Source organism: Acanthopagrus latus, chromosome 7 (genome assembly GCF_904848185.1).
Source record: "Acanthopagrus latus isolate v.2019 chromosome 7, fAcaLat1.1, whole genome shotgun sequence".
Classification (NCBI taxonomy): Eukaryota; Metazoa; Chordata; class Actinopteri; order Spariformes; family Sparidae; genus Acanthopagrus; species Acanthopagrus latus.
In genome coordinates, this window is record NC_051045.1 from 8,178,832 (window position 1) to 8,198,050 (window position 19,219).

Here is a 19,219-nt window from a genome sequence, read left to right on the forward strand (position 1 = left end):
AAACGCAGTGGGCTTCTCTGTGTCGTGTTGCCAGTCACAACCATTTCGACATCCCATCTTCATCCGTGTGTTAGTCCTGTATTGCCTATTTAATCAAATCATTCACATTTTCATATTTTGGTGAGTTTCTTTTTTTCCCATTATTTGTCAGGCACAACATTGTTTTTGTGTTTGTTCAAGAATGCTTCACTCATTATATCGATGATCTTGCACCGTCTTACTTCAAGACAAGGACACACTACGGAGTTCTCAAATTATAATAAAGTGACAAGACCAGACTGCAGCCATGCCAGCAGCTGTGTGAGGCATCAAAGACGCAAGATAGCATCAGCACGTAAGCGGTATGGGCTGATAAGGATCTTAAAAATGAATTATCGGCCTCAGCGCGAAAGTGAACATTTCTGCCGATATGACAGACTGATAAGATAAAGCTTCAATGACACTCTAGCAGCGCCAGCCGTCAACCAATTAGTTTTTTTTTTTTTTCATTTTGTCCAAAGATCAGTTACAATTTTTAAAGCACTGCAAAAGTCCTTTCTAACATTATCATATCATATTTAACACATATACTGTTTATCATGGTAGCTTAGCATGTTAGCATGCTTACATTTGATAAATAATGAGTAAAAAGTACAGCTGAGGCTGATGGGAATTTTGGTCATAAACCAAAGTTTTGGACAAATAAATAGACCCGAGGTTATGAGAAGCAAGAGGAATGTGGACCACACCTGCCAGATGTTTCTAGTGATTTTTTTTTTTTGTTAATTCACAAAAATATATGAATAGAAAGATAAATCAATTTATGGTGCTGCATTTTTTTGTGGGGTAAAAGGCTTTTTAAATATGTTGGATTCCTAATCAGTTATGTTTTATCTTAATCAGATCAAGGCTGGCAGAGTTACGTTTTGCGCAGGAACTCATTTAATTAAAAGAACTTCAGATCATAATAAGAATATAATAGGTTTTTTGCCTTTTGCCCATTTTAGTTCTGGAAAGCGTTGGGAACTAGAGGAAAGGTCAGGTCACAAACAATGTGAAACAAATTACACGAAAAGATTTGACTATACTTGAGGTCTTTCAGTCTGATTGACATTGTGCTGCTAGCGTGGCTAAACAGTAGGATGTTTCCATTTACTCCAGCAGAACTTAATCATGTTGTATGCTACCATTAAGTGATGTGGACTTTTTGGTGTTTTCCATTTTCATTCTTCAGTTTTTTATTCCCCACAAGGTTCAGGCATGTCTTCCATCATCTCAAACATCTGATCTGCAGTAGATTTGACTTTATTCTTGTGTTGCTGCATTCACAGATTTCACCTGGACAGGAGCTACATGAGCATCCACTGAGGAGGACCAAACCAAACTTTGGCACAAATAAAGCCATGGCCAGCAGCACATAAAGGGGATGAGGATGAAACACAGGCTGTACACAAACCCTTTTTGTTTTTTGCTGCCATAACCTTTGGTGTCTTGGGAGATGTTCGTCCGTTTGGTTTTTTGGCAGAGTCTATGTGTACGCTGTCCTCGCGGTAAAGTAACCTCTGAACACAGTGATGACACACTTGAATGACTTTCCCATGTGCCTTGGATTGGATGAATTGTACAGGCAGATGAGAATGTGTCAAGACACTCAAAGAAGTTGCACAAGCACACTGGATTCAAACCCGACTGTGTTTTAAAGACGTCAAAAGAGGCAACGCGTTTTTACCGAACTCTGTGTATTTTAACAGGAACTAGCTACTGCCTTATAAAAAAAACAGTAGGTTATAGAATTAAAAATGACTTTCACCACATTCATCTTGATAAGTATGACAAAAAAAATTGTCTTAAATATTACATCCATCCAAAAGCTTGAACATGTTCACAACGACATGACATGAAGTGGTCATTAGAGCAGACTTAAATGACTTTTCCATTCCTTCCTTTCTTTAATCTTTGAATCAGAATGTATCATGTCAATATTGTTTATAGGAAAACATTTGTTTGGTGCCGTGATGTGTTTTAAGATGCATGGTAAGATCGATTGTTTTTTTATTTTATTTTATTTTATTTTTTATTTTATAAGACCTTCTTTTTATATTAACAGAAGACCACTGCCGCGAAAACCATATTTCATGTCTTGTTGGTTGTTTTTCTCACACATTTGTACAGTCAGTGTGTAGTTATATGTTGTTAGATGTTGTCATAACATATTTTCCACCGGGAACAAGGATGTGAATAAATACATGTGTGACACACAAATGGCTGGTGTTTTTTTTTGAGAGGCTTGCGTGGCTGGTAAACAACCAGGTCAGGTTCTGTTATTGAATATAGTTACACATTTTGGGAAATATGCTTACGAGCATTTGATTTCTTGCCGATAGTTAAATTAGATGATCAACACCACTCTTATATCTGTCCAAGGAATATGAAATCCATAGGGACACCTGGTCACATTTCACGGTAAACAACATACTTGATTACCCCCTAGCTAATGTTAGACAACAGCTAAAATTATCATTAAACCACTTCCTAGCTAATGTCGTTGTTTGATAGCGACAGGAATGGTTGTAATTAATTCTAAAATATCAGCACCTATCTTGAAACACACTGGATGTAATCAGATGGTAATGTTTGCTAGGAAGTGGCTGAACGCTAATGTTAGCAAGCAAGCTACCTGGAAATATGGCCTGATTCCCCTCCAGATTTTCACTATCCATTGTCGGTCCAGTTGCTGAGCAGTCCTTGAAGTGGCGAAATGTTAACGAGCTTTCAGATTGCAACCTGGAAATAGAAGAAACTAGAATGTAAAGTAAGTGTTACATAGGCTATTTCACTGATGTTTGTGGAGTAAGGTGTCACCAACTACCATCAAAACATTAGCTAGCTAGCATATGTCCTGTGATTCAGACAGTGAAAAAATAAAAGTTCATCCTGTGTGTTAATGAACTTATGCAAATAAAATGTCTCAAATAGGACACCCATCAGCAGATTTCCGCATGCACAATGTTTACTCATTGGCTACAGCCTTGTTGAATAAGCATATTACCCGAAATGTCACACTGATATGAAGAGGTTTTTTATTTCCTATATAAATAAACTGTGAATTCTCTGGGCCCAGTGGTCTGTGTATCAGACTGTGCCTTGAGTAACGGTCTAAAAAAAGTCAGACAGAAGACATGTCTTCTCTTCAACTGTTAATATCCATTTCCCTAATCAGACTAGCTTTTCTGGCCGACTGGTGTATTTGTTGTGCAACACTTTAGCGGCTATATCTTCTGTAAAGCTCTGAGAGATGGGGAGGAGCTGTGTGCAATGCAGACTTAACCGCCCCTGAACGCCCCTGCCAGCCCTGTGAAAACAGCCCACCTGCTGCCGTCAGTCCAACACTTTCCTTTGCCTGAAGCAACTGTCATCCCAAAAGATCCTGACGGCCGGGCCAGCTGGGAGCAGGGGCTGAAAGAAGAATGTGAGCTTGTCTTTCCCCTGCTTGTACCTTAAATATCTTCCATGCAATTCACAGGGTTTAATTTTAGGCTCCACATGAGGCAGGGGCAAACGGTTTGCGGCTGTGGTAGAGGTTGGAGGCGGTTTGATCAGTCCTGAGTCATAGTTTAGACAGAAGTTATCCTTCCTTTTAATATCAGCAAAAAAGAAGACATAAAGAAGAAGCTACGCAACGCAAACATGTCAGACAGCAGAGACCTCGACGATCTCAACGAAGAGGACATCGACGAGGATGAAATCCTTGCTATGCTTTCACCCGAGGAGCTTAAGGAGCTCCAGAGTGAGATGGATGTTATGATCGCCCCAGATGAGAGTGTACCGGTCGGACAGAGACAGAAGGACCAGACGGAGAAGCCTCCAACAGGGTCGTTCGATCACAGATCCCTGGTTGACTACCTCTACTGGGAGAAAGAGTCCAAACGCATGGTTGAGGAAGAAAGAGTGCCCGCTACTCTGCTGCCCAGCGAGGTAAGAGGTGAACTTCTCAAGAGTTCTTGTACAGATCAGATAGAAACCATAAAACCCTAAAGTTCTGAAATGTTACAGGCAGAATTAAAAATAAAAGTAGGGTTTGGAGAAGCACAGTGGAATAACCTTGGTCTGATTTGTTGTTGTCATCAGAAAACATTGAGGGAGGAAGCTGAAAATAAAGAAGAAGAAGAAAAAGAAAAAGAGAAAGAAAAAGACGCAGAATATGAAGTGTATGAAGTGATAGAGGAAATCATTGAGGAAGACGCTGTAGATGGTGCGGATGGAGAGGAAATTATCGAGGAAATCATAGAGGAAATCATTGAGGAGGTTGATGAAACGGACAAAGGGGTGGATGTGAAAGCTGAGAAAGAGACGCCATCACATGTGAACACAGACAAAGCTGAAAATACAGACGAACATTCTGAGCCTCCGGTCAAAAACACAGAAAAAGTCCCAGAAAACCAGACAGATGACAATCAGCCTTCTTCGGATACAAAGGAGAAGAGTGAGAGCTCAGCCCCAGAACAAAGCACATCGCAAGTTGTAGAGAAAGAGGAAATTAAAAACTCCGACTCTCTGCATCCTAAAGAGACTCCAGAGGAGCCCGAGACAAATGAGAGTAATGATAAGCTCCCACCGAAAGAAGAGAGGAAAATTAACAAATTAAATATTCCAAAGCTGGCACTCAACAATGTAAAAATGACATCGAGACCCTCAGGAAATGAGACAAACTTGGATTCGACGCTCGACAAAATCCGCAAAAACAACCCGTCCGTCACTGATGTGAACCTCAACAACATAGAAAACATTCCCAAAGAGATGCTGCTGGACTACGTCAACGCCTTGAAGAAGAACAAGCACGTGAAAACCTTCAGCATAGCCAACACCGGCGTCGATGAAAACATAGCGTTCAGTCTCGCCAACATGTTGCGAGAGAATCGCAGCATCACGACTCTGAACATCGAGTCCAACTTCGTAACAGGGAAGGGCATCGTCGCCATCATCCGCTGCCTCCAGTTCAACGAGACTCTCACGGAGCTGCGTTTCCACAACCAGAGGCACATGCTGGGCCACCACGCCGAGATGGAGATCTCACGCCTGCTCAAGGCCAACAACACCCTCCTGAAGATGGGCTACCACTTTGAGCTGCCGGGCCCCAGGATGGTGGTGACCAACCTTTTAACCAGGAACCTTGACCGGCAGAGGCAGCTGAGGAAGGAGGAGACGAAGCAGCAGCAACTGAAGGAGCGGAAGGAGCTGATGCAGATGTATGAGAACAGTCTAAACCTGCCGCCTGGTTTACTCGAGATGCTCGGGTACATACCACCTCTAGAACTCCTCCAGCAGCACGGGCTCGTCCCCCCCTCGACGAAACTGAGCACTGTACCCGAAACGCAACAGGAGGAAGAACGGCCCGAGCCTCGGAAGCAGTTCAAACACAAAAGCCCCGCCAGACAACCCAGTGCCGAACCAACAAGCCCATTAAGGGACGTCCAGTTGAAGAGGACTCCAAAGAAGCGCGACCCTTTCCTGGATCTGGACCCGAGGGACAACAAAAGACCAGAGAGAGCGGCTTTCCAGCTGAGGAAGACTCCCAAAGCGAGGGCTGCAGGCAGTGAAGAGATGACAGACGAAAGACCGAACCTGAGCGATGTGATTAAGACTCTGAAGCCCATCCCTCGCAGACGAGTGCCGCCAAAGGTGGATCTCACACCCCGGGATCAGCTCCTAAAAGAGATCAAACAGAGCAATGTCGCCTATCTGAAAGCGGTGAGTATCCCAGACTTTGTACGATGGGACCCCCCGAGTTGGGACCTAAACCTCGACCCTATGTTAACATGATTTGGTGTGTAAATGATTCATACTTACATAAGAGAGTTTGGGAACACCCTGTATCCTGTTAAAATCATCCTCTGCAGAAATCCAAGTCCTCTTTTCATTGTTTCCTTTGTCGCTGCTTGCAGGTGCCGCTCCCTAAAATCCTGGAATCAAGTGAAACTAGTCTCTTCTGAAGCTGCAACTTTAACCACCTGTTTGCTTTCAACACACTATATTTATTTAACACATATTTGAAATTAGTCACTCTAAAACCTTCTCAAATGAACATTGCAAAACAAGCGAGCTGTGCTTTCATCACACATGGTAATATTAGCAAGTTGTTGTTCCACTCTTGTGTTTTTCTCTCATTAAATTGTGGCTGTCTTTAGGAATAAAGGAATGTCTTTCTACATTAAAATGTATTTGAAATGTCTTTCGTCATTTGCTATCATTTGCTGTTTTTATAAGGGGTGGCCTAGATGGTGGTGGTGTGTAATAACTAAAATTTAATTGAATTACATTGTGTATAGCCCTGATGGGATCTACAATTCATGACAACATCAACTTAACTGTGAGAAATTCACACAGCTATATATTCACACTGGTAGTCAATTGAAAAGACTGCAACATAAATTAGGTTATCTTTATTATTTGTTTTTTTTATTATCGAGGACAGCCATGTTTTCTTCAAGTTCTCTGATTTAACCACTTTTCAAGAATGAAAAGTCACATGAAAACACATGATATCGCATCCATATAACAAACAAACCATCTCTGAACTGCCATTTGTGAAGGTAGCATGCACAAACCGCAATCAATGTGCACTTGTGAGAAACGACAGAAAACAACGGCTCTTACTATCAGGATTAGCAGTATAAAATGAACACTGACATTACAGGTGACTCAATTTTGATATTTTTTTTCCTAATAAGGAAAAAAGGATTTGATTCCAACGGCGGATGTGGAAAAATAGCACATCAATGAATTAAAGTTAATAATTTAATCAAATATTTTGTCTCATTGCCAAACGCATGTACTCTGTATCCTGCAGCCAGTGCACATTTCTGCATGCTATATTATGATAAAAGACACATCAGAAATAACAACAAACATGTACATATCATGACATAATATTCAAACAATAAAGCTGCACTTGCCATTCACTTTTTTTTCAATATTGCATAGCTGTGATCAGAAGGGATACACTCAGGCCAGCCTGTATGCGTCAGGAACTGTGTGAGAGGAGGAATCGTTTAACTCAAGTTCTGTTAATCAGGCCATGAAAATACATCTCCAGAAGTAAACTGGTCTCTGATCAGTACTCATACAGCTCCTGAGGTGACAAGATGGGAGTTATTGCTGTCTAATAAAGCAGTTGACAGTTCACTGGGTGTCGGTGGCTGAATCTTGGGAATGTGGTTCTACTCGGTGAGAACAAAATGAAATATGCTTATTTTGAGGTAGCAAACTGAGATAATTTGTTTTCTTCTACAATTGGCATCAAACAACTGTATTAGACGTTATGTTTAGACATTTCGGCTTTGCTGAAATAAATACTCAGTCGTTGCGTGGAAGAAAGTGCGTTATTCGACATGGGAAATGATTTGTTTTTGGAATATTTTTTGACACAGGAATGGTCAAACCTTTGGTGACATTTAATTGCCCAATACTTTCAAACATCCAATCAGTGCTGTGATTGTGCAAATCTTGTTATAATGTTAGTTTCCATCTGTACACTTTAGACAAAAGTAAGACAAAAAAAGCAAACAGAGGATACAGAGGAGAAATACAAAAGGAAACAAAACCGTAACTTAACATGTAAAAACCTGACACATGGGGTGCGGAGATGGAAATTTTCATCCAAACTGTACGACACTAATTTTCCTTGGCACACTGCTGGATAGACTCCTTATTCCTTGTTCAGTTTGCTTTCAATGAAATCCTGAATCTTGTTCATTCTCTCCTCCTGCTGATCCAGGAGGTCCATGATGACTCCCATGGGGGTCTTCTTCAGCCCGACGCCCTCGATCTTGTTCTCCAGTCTGTTCTTCATGTTGCGCAGTCTCAGAGAGGCATGGATCAGGATTACTACACGGGAAAAAACAACAACATCAAGTTATTAATATTTTTTTCAATAAAAAAAATTAGTTTCAAGTTGTCCTCAAGTTGATGGAACATTTCAATCTAGAGTACATCTCGGAAAACATAATGTGATACTGTCGCAGTTCAGACTTTTAAGCAGGTGTAAGGAGTGGCATCTTTTATTCCCATGCCGAGCAGATACCGAACGCATTACATCAGCCAGTAAATGTAGTTCTGTCCAAATCAACAACCCATAGCAACCCGTCAACACGGGCAGCAGTGGGCAAGCCTCCTGGGAGGCGATCAAACTGTCTCATCTATCCCTCGTGATGTTAGCGCTGCTACATTTGCTCTAACGATCCAACCCATCAATTATCTAAACCACTCTGCTGTCAGTCTGACTCGAAAACGCATTCAGAGAGCCGAGGCAAAACATACAACTATACCTCTAGACGATGTCATAGCTCGCCCCGCAATGCTGACTTTATTTTACAACCTGTGTCATGACCGAATACACGTCATTAACTCTGTACACGCTGTTCAATCCTACGGTGAGTCAGAGAGAGAGAATTTGGAAAAACTTGTTCACAGAAAACCTCTGATATGCATCCCTGAGTGACTCACCAGCCCCCTTTAGAAGTTATCACAGAGTAAAGCCAACAAGTGATGGCAATATACTGTAGGGAACACAAGTTAACTTCACATGAGAGTGGAGAACACTACTTCTACAGTGAGAATAAATATATTTGTAAATCTGCTGAATTCAAAGTAAAATAACCATTCCTAACCTTGGAACATTAAGCTTTGCAGTTAGCAGATCTTTTGTATTTTTGTGTCAAAATGATAGACACAGAAAACGATGTGTGTTTGATGACTAATTCTAATTTACAAGGGCCAAGCTGTTAAATTGCCTCTGGGAGTGTGACTAGTTGGAAGCTACCAAAAGTGACTGACAGCTTAATTTCCCCATGTTCTGTTATGTAATGCACATGGCTTTCAATTACCAGGTGAAGCGGCAACAGGTGACAACATTGGCAAAAACATTGTGTCCTCAGCAGAACAAAGTTAAGCTTGGGCGTTCATTATTGATTTTGGAAAATGCAGTTGAAAAGACGAAAGGAAAACATCTTAGCACAATAGCATTCTGTGACTGGAATTCCAGATTCAAATGGTAACACTAAATCCATCTGACGAAATCTGAGCAAAGTCCACCCTTAGGTAAAACCAACATTACTGAAATGGCTGGAAAGTTTTCACCAAATTATTACAAATCCATAATCTCACTTTCTTATTCAAGAAAGTGAGATTACTGAGTAAGTCAAATGTCTGGACTAATCTCAGAGTAGTACTGTGTATAATTCCTTTTTCCCGGGATGGCACATACATGGCTTGCCAAGACAAACGGTTGGGCGGATCACAACATCACCAGCATGAGAAGAAAAAAAGTCTGTTGTATAGCGCATTTAAAAATTTCATATGGCCCTAATCCTTTTCAGGAACAGATGAAAACACTCCCTTGTACACTCATTCTCTACTCCCTATATAATGACAAAGTCAATTACTTATTCTATAGTGGACATTAAATTCAGATTTGCAGCCTTATGTGACTCATCATCATTGTGAGTCAGCACTGGGTAGAGTGAAAAGCCTGATTCATGGTGGGGCGATAGACACTGACTGTTGCTGGACAGATAATAAAGAGAACGGGCATGTTTTCAACTTACGCTTAAAAAATGTTTCAGTCATCTCCATGGTAAACAGATGCTATTCTCCAAACACTTTAGACAACCCCAACCTCATTGTGCTGCAAAACATGATGCTGTCTGGACCATAACAAAATTCTCCAGGTGTTCAACATGAATCAGGTGTCATGCAACACTTCATGGACAAAAATACATCATTCTTGTCAAGGGTTTTCCCATAAATCTGTCTTTTATGTACACATGTATAAAATGTGATACACTGTATTGCAGAATTGTTAACATAAATAAGTGCTCACGGACACTACTATTTTCATTTGATTGTGGGAATTTTTCTAGGGGCTCACTATACTGCATGAACTTTTTTTTTAGAGTTGGAATTGGGAGTAGGCCTGGGCAATAATGTAAATAATACTGAGATAATTTTAGGCTATATCTTATAATTTATAAATGCTAGGATAGGGCAAAAATCTAATATCACAATATCGTTGGCCAAATATCTCGGATTCGATATGAGACAAAAGGGATGACAACTACTAGTTCAACAATACATTCACACAATGAGATTTTAAAAAGATGATAAATTATCAGCAGCAGCTTGGACATATATAGTCTCATATATCTGTAGCATTATTCATTATTCTGTATATATGAATACATTCTAGAAGAATGTAAATTTATGCATTTTTGTTTTTGTTCTTGCTTATACATAGTTTTTATTATCAATATCACTATATTATTATTGTTATTGTTATTATTATTATTATTATCATCATTATCATTATCATCATCATTATTATTATTATTACTACTGCTACTATCATCATTATCATTTTCTGTTTATTCTGGACTTTAAATGGGAGCACCTACAAAGCAAACTATTTCTCCTCAGGGATCAAAAATGTATTTCTGATCCTGATTCTGATAACACAGTAATGATTTAGTTTGTGCGTAGTGTAGCATGACAATTAGTAGTTCTGCTGGTTAGACTGTGTGTTTCTAATCCTTATATTCTGTTCATACTATTAAGTTCTATCTTTACATTTTCTTTGTTATACTCTTTCATCATATGTTGCATTTGGATTTTGTATGTATCATTTAAACTATGTCTACATTTCCCTCAGGATCAATAAAGAATCTATCTATCTATCTATCTATCTATCTATCTATCTATCTATCTATCTATCTATCTATCTATCTATCTATCCATCGGTTTGTTTGTCTGTCTCTTCTGTGTTAATTTCATGTACTGTGCTATCGTCTTGGATATGTTCCCAACAGCAAACATCTCAGAACTAACTGCTAGTTCCAAGTATACTCAAGCTGTCATTTTCTTTAGACTGTGGCCTGACAGGTAAATAGGGTCTCCAAACTAACAATGAGATGAATACACTTTGAAATAATATTGTGGGAAAAAAAACAAGACTAATTTGTATGTGAGCTGGACTGTGATCCTGTGGAATACACTGACACTTACACAGCAGAGGGAAGGTGATTCCAAAGATGAAGACCAAGACGCCACCAAACAGAGACAGCACGAAGTAACTGGTGACCATGACCCCGACGACAAACAGAGTGGGGTTCTTCTTCTTGAAGTTCTTGACGATGGCCTTGTTCTCTCCTGCCCACACCGAGCCCATGAAGACCAGAGCCACCACAGATCCTCCCAGAAACATGCCAAAGGGGTTCAGGAACCTGAAAATTGGAGCATGAAAAATGAAAAGCTGTACAGACATGCCATTGTTTTTTTAGTTTTTTTTAAAATAGCACAACCTACCGGTGGTAAGAACAACAATAACAGTAATTGATGTAAAACCATAAGAGGGCAGACGCTTACAGTCAGGCCTGCGCTCATGATTTCCACTACATCATCCTCTGTTTAGGGAAAACAATCAAACCAGCTTGATATGTTCAAAAAACAGGTCCAACCAGCAGCACTGATATATGACCGCAGGGACTACAGATTTAATGTAGCATCGGCGATTTTTCATCAACATTTTACATGAAGATTAGTAACCCGTTACTTTTATGATTAAACCATCGTTTCCGTTTACGTTGACAGCTGGAGGGGCTAAGTTAGCATACATTTTAAGCTAGCAGCGTGAAAAGTTGCCGTTAGTGCACGTATCTGTTTGTTTAGCTAGCAGCGTTATATTTACGGAAAGTCGCCTTTAATACAAAGATATTTAACTAGAAATACCCGTGTTTCTGTTGTTAAGTGGGGGCCGAGCAAGCTAGCTAAATGTATGAAAGGCTAAGGCTACAACAGAGTTACAGCGCCTCAAAGGCTGGCACAACAATGCCCACCATCAACACAGAAATAGCCTGCGCAGTCATGATGGGTGTGGGTCGAAGGTATGCAGGCTAATTAAACACGGAGCCTGAGATGACAGCCTCTCTCTGCGTTAGCATCCTGTTAGAACTTACCCGACGATGAGGAAAACCACAAGAGCCAAGGCGAAATAATTCGTCTGGTAGTACATCAAATTGCTGATGACTCTGTTGTTCCACTTTGCTAAATCTCCGAACTCCGGTTTGGTGAAGCGGTCCGTCCCGGGGAAGAAGTCATCCCACGGTCTGAGGGGTGCCAGCTCCATCTTGGTTGCCATGTCTTCAACGTGTCGTGGAGCCAAACGCAAACACAAACATACCCACACACACCACACGCGCTGCGTAATATTATGACAGGTCAGCTGATCACCTTCTGAGCTTGGAGGAGGAGGAGGAAGGGATCGTAAACTCGCTCAAAATCTCGCGATGGTTAAATCCTCGGGGAAGTGTTCGAGGTGTCAGATATGCGTAGTTGAATGCGCAGCCACACTTTTAATCTTAATATTTTTAAAAATATAACACGTAGGCCAGGAGAGTTATTTGAATAACAATGGAGGCATTGAAACAAACCACAACTGACATATTCATTTTGACAAATAAAAAAAGAATACTGATGTTACAATCAGAGGCGCCACAATAACTGGTATTTAAACTGTATTATCATTAATTATTTTGGTCACTATCATCATCCTATGAAAATCTGATATCCTGACAGCCATATTACATACAGGTACATTTAAATTAGTTTAAAAAAAAAAAAAAAAAAAAAAAAAACCCACACATTTGAAAGTATGACTTCCCCTCAGAAACTGAGAAGTCTGTGTAAAATATATATTATTATATTAAAAAAGTTTAATTTGACTAAATCACAGTCAATATAATCAGTAAATGGTGCATAAATATACAACAAAGACATTTCAACATCTCTGATGGAGCAATAACATACGCCTGCTCTCTATGCGCACTTGGAACTTCTTTGCGCAGCTTTGATCCTCAGGAACACATCAGTCACAATCGAGGACATGGGACCCTGAAAGTATGGCGGATGCCGAGGAGCCGTAAGTCTCAATGGACAGAAAATACCATTTAATGGTAGTTAAATGCTCGCCTTTTGTCGTCAACCCGGCATGCTTGAACCCCGTTTTATTTTGTTCTTCCAGGGAGAAGAAAAGAAGGCGAATAGAGGACCTGACTGAGAAGTTAGTGACGAATGCTAAATAAAGGTCTCTGACTGGCAGCAGGTTTGCGTTGCACTGTGAGCAGCGACTGCTGGGCCAGGAGACATGACAACAAAGACTTATAACAAGAGACACTTTTAATAACCCAGTTAGCTGCTTGTACAGTGCATCAATTCACAAAGCGTACAGTGTGAAATCTAATGCAGAGACCCTGCATTGCACCAATTCTGCAATGACCAGCACACTGTAGCTGTGTACCTATCATGCTAATCCCGAGAGGGTTCCTCAAAATGTGTTGTACTCAAATTGGGGAAGTCTCAATAAAGTTAATTCAAACAAGACAGTAAACACTTATGTGTGCTGTAATGTCCCACAATGCAATGCAGCCAGAAAAAAAGGGGGGGGGGGGGGGGGGGGGGGGGGGGGGCAATATTTGTTGAAAGAGCTCCTCTGGTATATTCATTTATTTTATTCTGACTTCCTATTCTATGAAGACAAGTATACTGTGTAATGCATACTTTAAACAATTGGTATATGGTAGGTAACTGAGAGACAGCACATGATAGTGACATAACTGAGCTGTCTTTTTTTTAAATTAATCTTGGTTCCTGATTTTTAAGCCCGCAATCCATCAATAGAAATTATTTCTACTTTGTGTCTATTAGCGCATATCCGTGTGTTGTGAGATGTTTTATCTAAGAGTGATTTCTTCTCACACTGTATGTTAATATTTTTTTAGAGACAACAAGTAAAGGTGAAGAATTTTCTTCATCATTTTCTACTAAGGTAATCCTCTTGTGGCCCCCTAGATCCATCTCTTAAAGGGGCGCTGTGTAGTTTTGGAGAAGAAATTAAAACATTTTTTTATCTACAATATTAATGAGGTGATAATCGGACATCTTTAGTTTTTCCCTAAATAGATAAACGGGAAAATTAAGTCCCCATAACACGGTTGAAAGCTAAAAAAGTGGGAGGGTCTGCTGAATATAAACAAAATAAATCAGTATGAAACTGTGTTTCCCTTTAAGGTCAGTTTGTTTATTCAGTTATGAAAACAAAAAAGATTTTGTTTATTCAGTCTGTTTAGGCATAAATCACTCAATTACTGAAGATCCTTTGGAACCACTGGCCCACCAGACAGTCAAAGACAACAAGACAGCAGTCTGACCCTAACCTAATAAATGCTAAAACTTGTTGACAAAATCATGTATTTTGATCAAAAACCTCAATATCAGTATTACTTCAAAATAACTTGGTACTTTCACAACATAAACACAATGAGAATTTTGAGTGCAGTATCACAGTCACTGTACTGAAATGTAGCCTTTAAAACCAGGCAAAGACAGCATCTGAAACATATTATCATATAACGATATCCATAATCTAAAGCAAGATATCGTTTCATATCACAATAACAATATAATGTCGATATATTGCTCAGCTCTACGCATTTCTCACCTGGAAAATTACAAATATATGATAAAATAAGGGATAGATTCCTTTAGAGGAGAGATAAGTAGGGAGATGTGTACTAATTTAAGACCTCCAGTAGTACAAGTTTAGTGTATCTTTATGTACTGTGTGTCCAGAATGGCTGTAGATGGTGGACACAGGGACGGTGGCTGCGACTGGGACGGCCGGTGGAATCACGTGAGGAAGTTTTTGGAGAGACCCGGCCCGTTTACCCATCCTGACTTTGAGCCAAGCACTGAGGTAGGCACTATAAATCTACAGCTTTACACTGTCCAGTTATAGTTACAGATATTTCAATATGTTTCTTTCATCTCAGTCTTTACAGTTCTTGTTGGAAACATGTAAGATTCTGGTCATTGGTGCAGGAGGACTTGGATGTGAACTTCTCAAAGATCTGGTAGGATATAACTTTGATCTATGTAATATTAATGTCTTCAAACTGCATCTTTCTATAAGTTCTCACATAGTCTTGTTGTGTTTTAGGCCCTGTCTGGATTTCGCCTTATTCATGTGGTTGACATGGACACAATTGATTTGTCAAACCTGAACAGACAGTTTCTCTTCAGGTGTGTTCAACCTCTATTTCATGTGGAGATACTTTACCTTCCTTTTAATGATGTTTGCTTGAATAATTTAAATCAAAGATGAGGATGTAATAGTTTCATTGCTCATAAATAACATGTCATGGTACCTGTTGCCAAGTGAAATTAATTTGCCTCTCTGTGATTCTTGTACCGTAGCAATTTAAGTCTAAAGTCCAAATTTCAGCATCTTCAGTTCTGTATAACAATGTTATATGCATCCATTTAGACCCAAAGATGTTGGAAGACCAAAGGCTGAAGTGGCTGCTGATTTCATTAACAGTCGTATCCCTGGATGTAAAGTTGTCCCGTATCCTTGGCAGCAACAGTTTTTACAGTTGAGAAACAACTCTGGTTTAGTTCATGTTCTGTTTCGACCCTCAGACCTTATTAAAGATCAAGGTTGTTGATCTAAAAGAAAACCCGAGGGCCAAAACATCATCATGTTAAAAGTGTGCCACACTCTCTTCTACTGCCTAGTCTATGTCCAGTGATTAACATCCAGTCGTTACAGCCCTTAGTGTCTGGTACTGTTCTGTTATATTAGAGTTTACATTGTGTAAAATCTGTTGGCTGTGATTTTATTCCTTATTTTAAACATGCAGTCACTTTAAAAAGATCCAAGACTTTGATGACTCGTTCTACAGACGTAAGTGCATCATTACTTGATCTCTGCATCATCAGAGCTAACCAGTGATGCACCTCAGAGGTTTAACATGCTCCGCTCTTTGCAGAGTTCCACATCATCGTCTGCGGACTGGACTCCATCATTGCCAGACGCTGGATGAACGGGATGCTGGTATGTAGGATTCATGTGATTTCCTGTACTGCATCGCAGTTTGCCTTCAGATTGCACCTTGTATAAATCTAATCATTGGTGTGATATGATGGCATTGATTTCTCTAGATATCTCTGCTGAGTTATGAAGATGGAGTCCTGGATCCCAGCTCCATCATTCCCCTCATCGATGGAGGAACGGAGGGCTTCAAAGGAAACGCCCGCGTGATTCTGCCAGGCATGACTGCATGCATCGACTGCACACTGGAACTGTACCCACCACAGGTCAATTATATTTGAGCTATTTATCACTTATTTTAAGAACTGATGAATTTAAAAACTCACAGCGGCTTTAATGGATGAATGATGTGACAGAAATGTTAATCAGCCAATTAAGCTTTTACAGCAGCTTTCACATCTGCTGTTTAACTATTTGGTGGTAGGAAGCATGTGTGTTGCACAGGAGGTGATGTTTGACATTTCCATCTGTAGCTGCAGCTGTTTATTTGGTGAAAGAAGAGACTCGGGTCATAAACACACGCAGTGATAACTACCAGATTGAACAAGAGTAGTGCCAGAAAATGAGAGAAAAATGACGAAAGAAGAGATGAAGTGCAAAACCAGCACGGCAATTACACATTATGACCCAAATATCTTCTGAGATACAAAGTATAAAAATAACAGAACAGAGAAATGGCCCCCAGTGTCCCTTTAAATTCATTTATGCTTGACTTTTACCATTCACAGATTAATTTCCCCATGTGCACCATTGCATCGATGCCCAGGCTACCAGAACATTGCATTGAATATGCCAGAATCTTGCAGTGGCCCAAAGAAAAGCCATTTGGAGGTAAGCTTAAATACTCACACTCACTCCATCCTTCCTTCTAGTCAACACATCGAGTCATTAACCTTTACGTCTGTGTTTATTATATTAATAATGGGTCATCTTCTCTACTAGAAACCAGCCTAGATGGAGACAATCCAGAGCACATCCAGTGGGTGTTTGAAAGAGCCCAGGAAAGAGCTGCAGAGTTCAGCATTACAGGCGTGACGTACAGACTCACTCAAGGTGAACATGTGAATTGAGATATAATTAATTCAAATTCGTCTTTTGGTGGAACTGATACATTTCTCACCATGATAACACACAGCTGTCATGTTCACAGTATCTGCACTAGTGTGCTGGAATTTCACGCTAGGTTTTTTTTTTTTCTATTTGTGCCACAGGAGTTGTGAAGAGGATCATTCCTGCTGTTGCATCAACTAATGCTGTTATCGCTGGTATGTAACTCAAAAGGTTCTTAGGCAGTAGCTGCTGGTATCCAGAGACGTTATACAATTGGCTCACAAACCTTTAGAATTATTGGCAAATCATATTAAGGTTTTGAAGGACAGGCAGATTTATTCTGCACCTTTCTACAAGCTTTAAATATATATATATATATATATATTTATCAACACAAAAATGTTCTCAATATGACCTTTGAATATAAAAAGAAATGGACCCTTGGGGAGTCTTAGTTACTGTTAACACACCGGTAAAGCTGGCTGATACCAGGAGAGGTTTTGCCACAGGAAAATGTGTTTTTTTTTTTTTTAAACCACGAGTCTCTAATTTTGTGCAGAAGTAAATAAATCAGACTTCATATTTCTAACCAATGACCACTTAATATGTCGTCAAAAATTTATGTCGCAAGCTGCATTTATCACCTACAACTAGCTAGCTACAAAAATGCTAATTTTGGAGTTGGTTGAAAACTCTCAATTTTTCAAGCCCACCCTTTTGAAATCAATAATCATGTTAAAAAATCTCTAAAACTAAGAACTGGACTGAAACAGTATAGCTGAAAGCCAGTCAATGATCCTTGTAGAGTACATTAAAAACAAACAGCATTGTTTTTGTATTACGGGTTAGTTTAATTAGCTCTTGTATTATAGTGCAGAATTTCAGAGATTTTATCAAAATTAGTTCCAATATCACTATGTACCGATCCCCCCCAATGTACCAGACAAAAGGCCAAAAAACCCAAAGAAAATGTCATTCACACTAACTTGTTCATTTGTAATGATTTGTTTTACTTTGTATTGTATTCATATATCTGCACATACTGTAACTTTGTCTTTGTTCTCCATAGCTACCTGTGCCACAGAGGTTTTTAAAATTGCTACAAGGTAAGAGTGAAAAAAAATCTTAATCCCAATTATCTGCATTTTCTCAAATGATCATCACTGAACATCAGATTTTATTTTGCAGTGCATATATTCCTTTAAATAACTACCTGGTCTTTAATGACGTGGACGGACTGTACAGCTACACCTTTGAAGCTGAACGAAAGGTTTGTTGTTCTCTGATTGTTCTCAGCTGTAACCACCATTAACCGCCGTACAGAGAACAACCAGCTGTCTCTTTTATCATCTCTGACCCCGCAGGAAAATTGCTCAGCCTGCAGCCAGGTGCCTCAGGATCTCCAGTTCCCTCCCTCTGCCAAATTACAGGAGGTTTTAGAGTACCTCACGGAAAGCGCCTCTCTGTGAGTACGCCTGAAAAGATAATATGAAACTGAACAACTGATGATTAGAATCTAATCGTGTATGAATGTTTTCCAGACAAATGAAATCCCCGGCCATCACCACAACTCTGGAGGGGAAGAATAAGACGCTGTACTTGCAGGTAATATACCGTATTTGATGTCTGAAACCTCTGCAATGTGTTTGGTCACCTGCATTTAATCAGAAAATACAATGAAACTGTGATTACAATGTCATTCCAGTCTGTTAAATCCATCGAGGAACGCACCAGGCCAAACCTCTGCAAGACTTTGAAAGGTAATAACAAGCTGCGCTCAAATCATTTCCAGTACGTCCAAAGTGACCTTTTGTCTGCTGACATACGTGTCATATGTTTCCTTTTCCTCTGCTGCAGAGCTGGGCCTGTCTGACGGACAGGAGCTGGCTGTGGCTGACATCACTACGCCCCAGACGGTTCTGTTCAAGCTCAATTTCACCACCTGAACATTCATTACAGCACACAGCACTGATGTCAGATTGACTGCATCTGAATGCAGACTAGGTCTTGCATCACATGCTTCCTGTGATGTTGCAGTAGCACATTTGATATGATGTAAATAAGATGAGGAACGTCTCGCTTGTGGGATAGGATCGGTTGTCCTATGAAAATTGGGTTGTTTAACAACGTTTTTTTCTATTAGTAATGTTGTTTACTTCATTGTTTATTTGTCCCGTGTTGAGTTGTATCGTAACTATTTCAAAACGCGAATTATTATGTGCACTGTGCTCTAATAAAGTTTTATTATCATGA

The 19,219-nt window shown here is 39.8% G+C and overlaps 4 protein-coding genes across 9 annotated transcripts in view; 3 read left to right on the top strand and 1 right to left on the bottom strand.

Annotated features, from left to right (window-relative positions):
• The window catches only part of frmd4bb (FERM domain containing 4Bb), a 23,499-nt gene extending 21,258 nt beyond the window's left edge, over positions 1–2,241 (top strand). For 4 of the 5 annotated variants that reach the window (XM_037105580.1, XM_037105576.1, XM_037105579.1 and 1 more), the window contains one exon: positions 1,311–2,241. Coding sequence is in view for 1 of the 5 variants with exons in the window: in XM_037105579.1 (XP_036961474.1) it covers positions 1,311–1,347 (37 nt within the window). In the remaining 4 variants the exon portion in view is untranslated. Of the gene's footprint in view, positions 1,289–1,310 lie in introns of those variants that run through there. The other variant, XM_037105577.1, reaches the window with a different exon arrangement.
• A 1,038-nt stretch (positions 2,242–3,279) lies between these two features.
• On the top strand, positions 3,280–6,197 carry lmod3 (leiomodin 3 (fetal)). The gene is made up of 3 exons (XM_037104248.1): positions 3,280–3,954; positions 4,108–5,727; positions 5,922–6,197. The coding sequence occupies exons 1-3, from the start codon at positions 3,667–3,669 to the stop codon at positions 5,967–5,969; spliced, it is 1,956 nt and encodes a 651-aa protein (XP_036960143.1). The 5' UTR covers positions 3,280–3,666; the 3' UTR covers positions 5,970–6,197.
• A 206-nt stretch (positions 6,198–6,403) lies between these two features.
• Positions 6,404–12,282, bottom strand: LOC119022862 (PRA1 family protein 3-like). The gene is made up of 3 exons (XM_037104251.1): positions 11,985–12,282; positions 11,035–11,252; positions 6,404–7,863 (listed from the first exon to the last, which is right to left on the bottom strand). Exons 1-3 carry the CDS (start codon positions 12,164–12,166, stop codon positions 7,685–7,687), a joined length of 579 nt encoding a protein of 192 aa, XP_036960146.1. The 5' UTR covers positions 12,167–12,282; the 3' UTR covers positions 6,404–7,684.
• A 565-nt stretch (positions 12,283–12,847) lies between these two features.
• Positions 12,848–19,219, top strand: LOC119022861 (NEDD8-activating enzyme E1 catalytic subunit-like). Of its 2 annotated transcripts, XM_037104249.1 has the most exons (18): positions 12,848–12,946; positions 13,049–13,087; positions 14,656–14,779; positions 14,856–14,936; positions 15,023–15,105; positions 15,350–15,430; positions 15,726–15,769; positions 15,855–15,919; positions 16,027–16,182; positions 16,645–16,747; positions 16,859–16,969; positions 17,128–17,181; positions 18,036–18,072; positions 18,155–18,236; positions 18,331–18,431; positions 18,508–18,571; positions 18,672–18,726; positions 18,824–19,219. In XM_037104249.1, exons 1-18 carry the CDS (start codon positions 12,927–12,929, stop codon positions 18,910–18,912), a joined length of 1,389 nt encoding a protein of 462 aa, XP_036960144.1. In that variant the 5' UTR covers positions 12,848–12,926; the 3' UTR covers positions 18,913–19,219. The 2 variants fall into 2 exon arrangements, with proteins under 2 accessions (XP_036960144.1, XP_036960145.1); XM_037104250.1 differs by lacking the exon at positions 12,848–12,946 and having other exon boundaries at positions 13,049–13,111.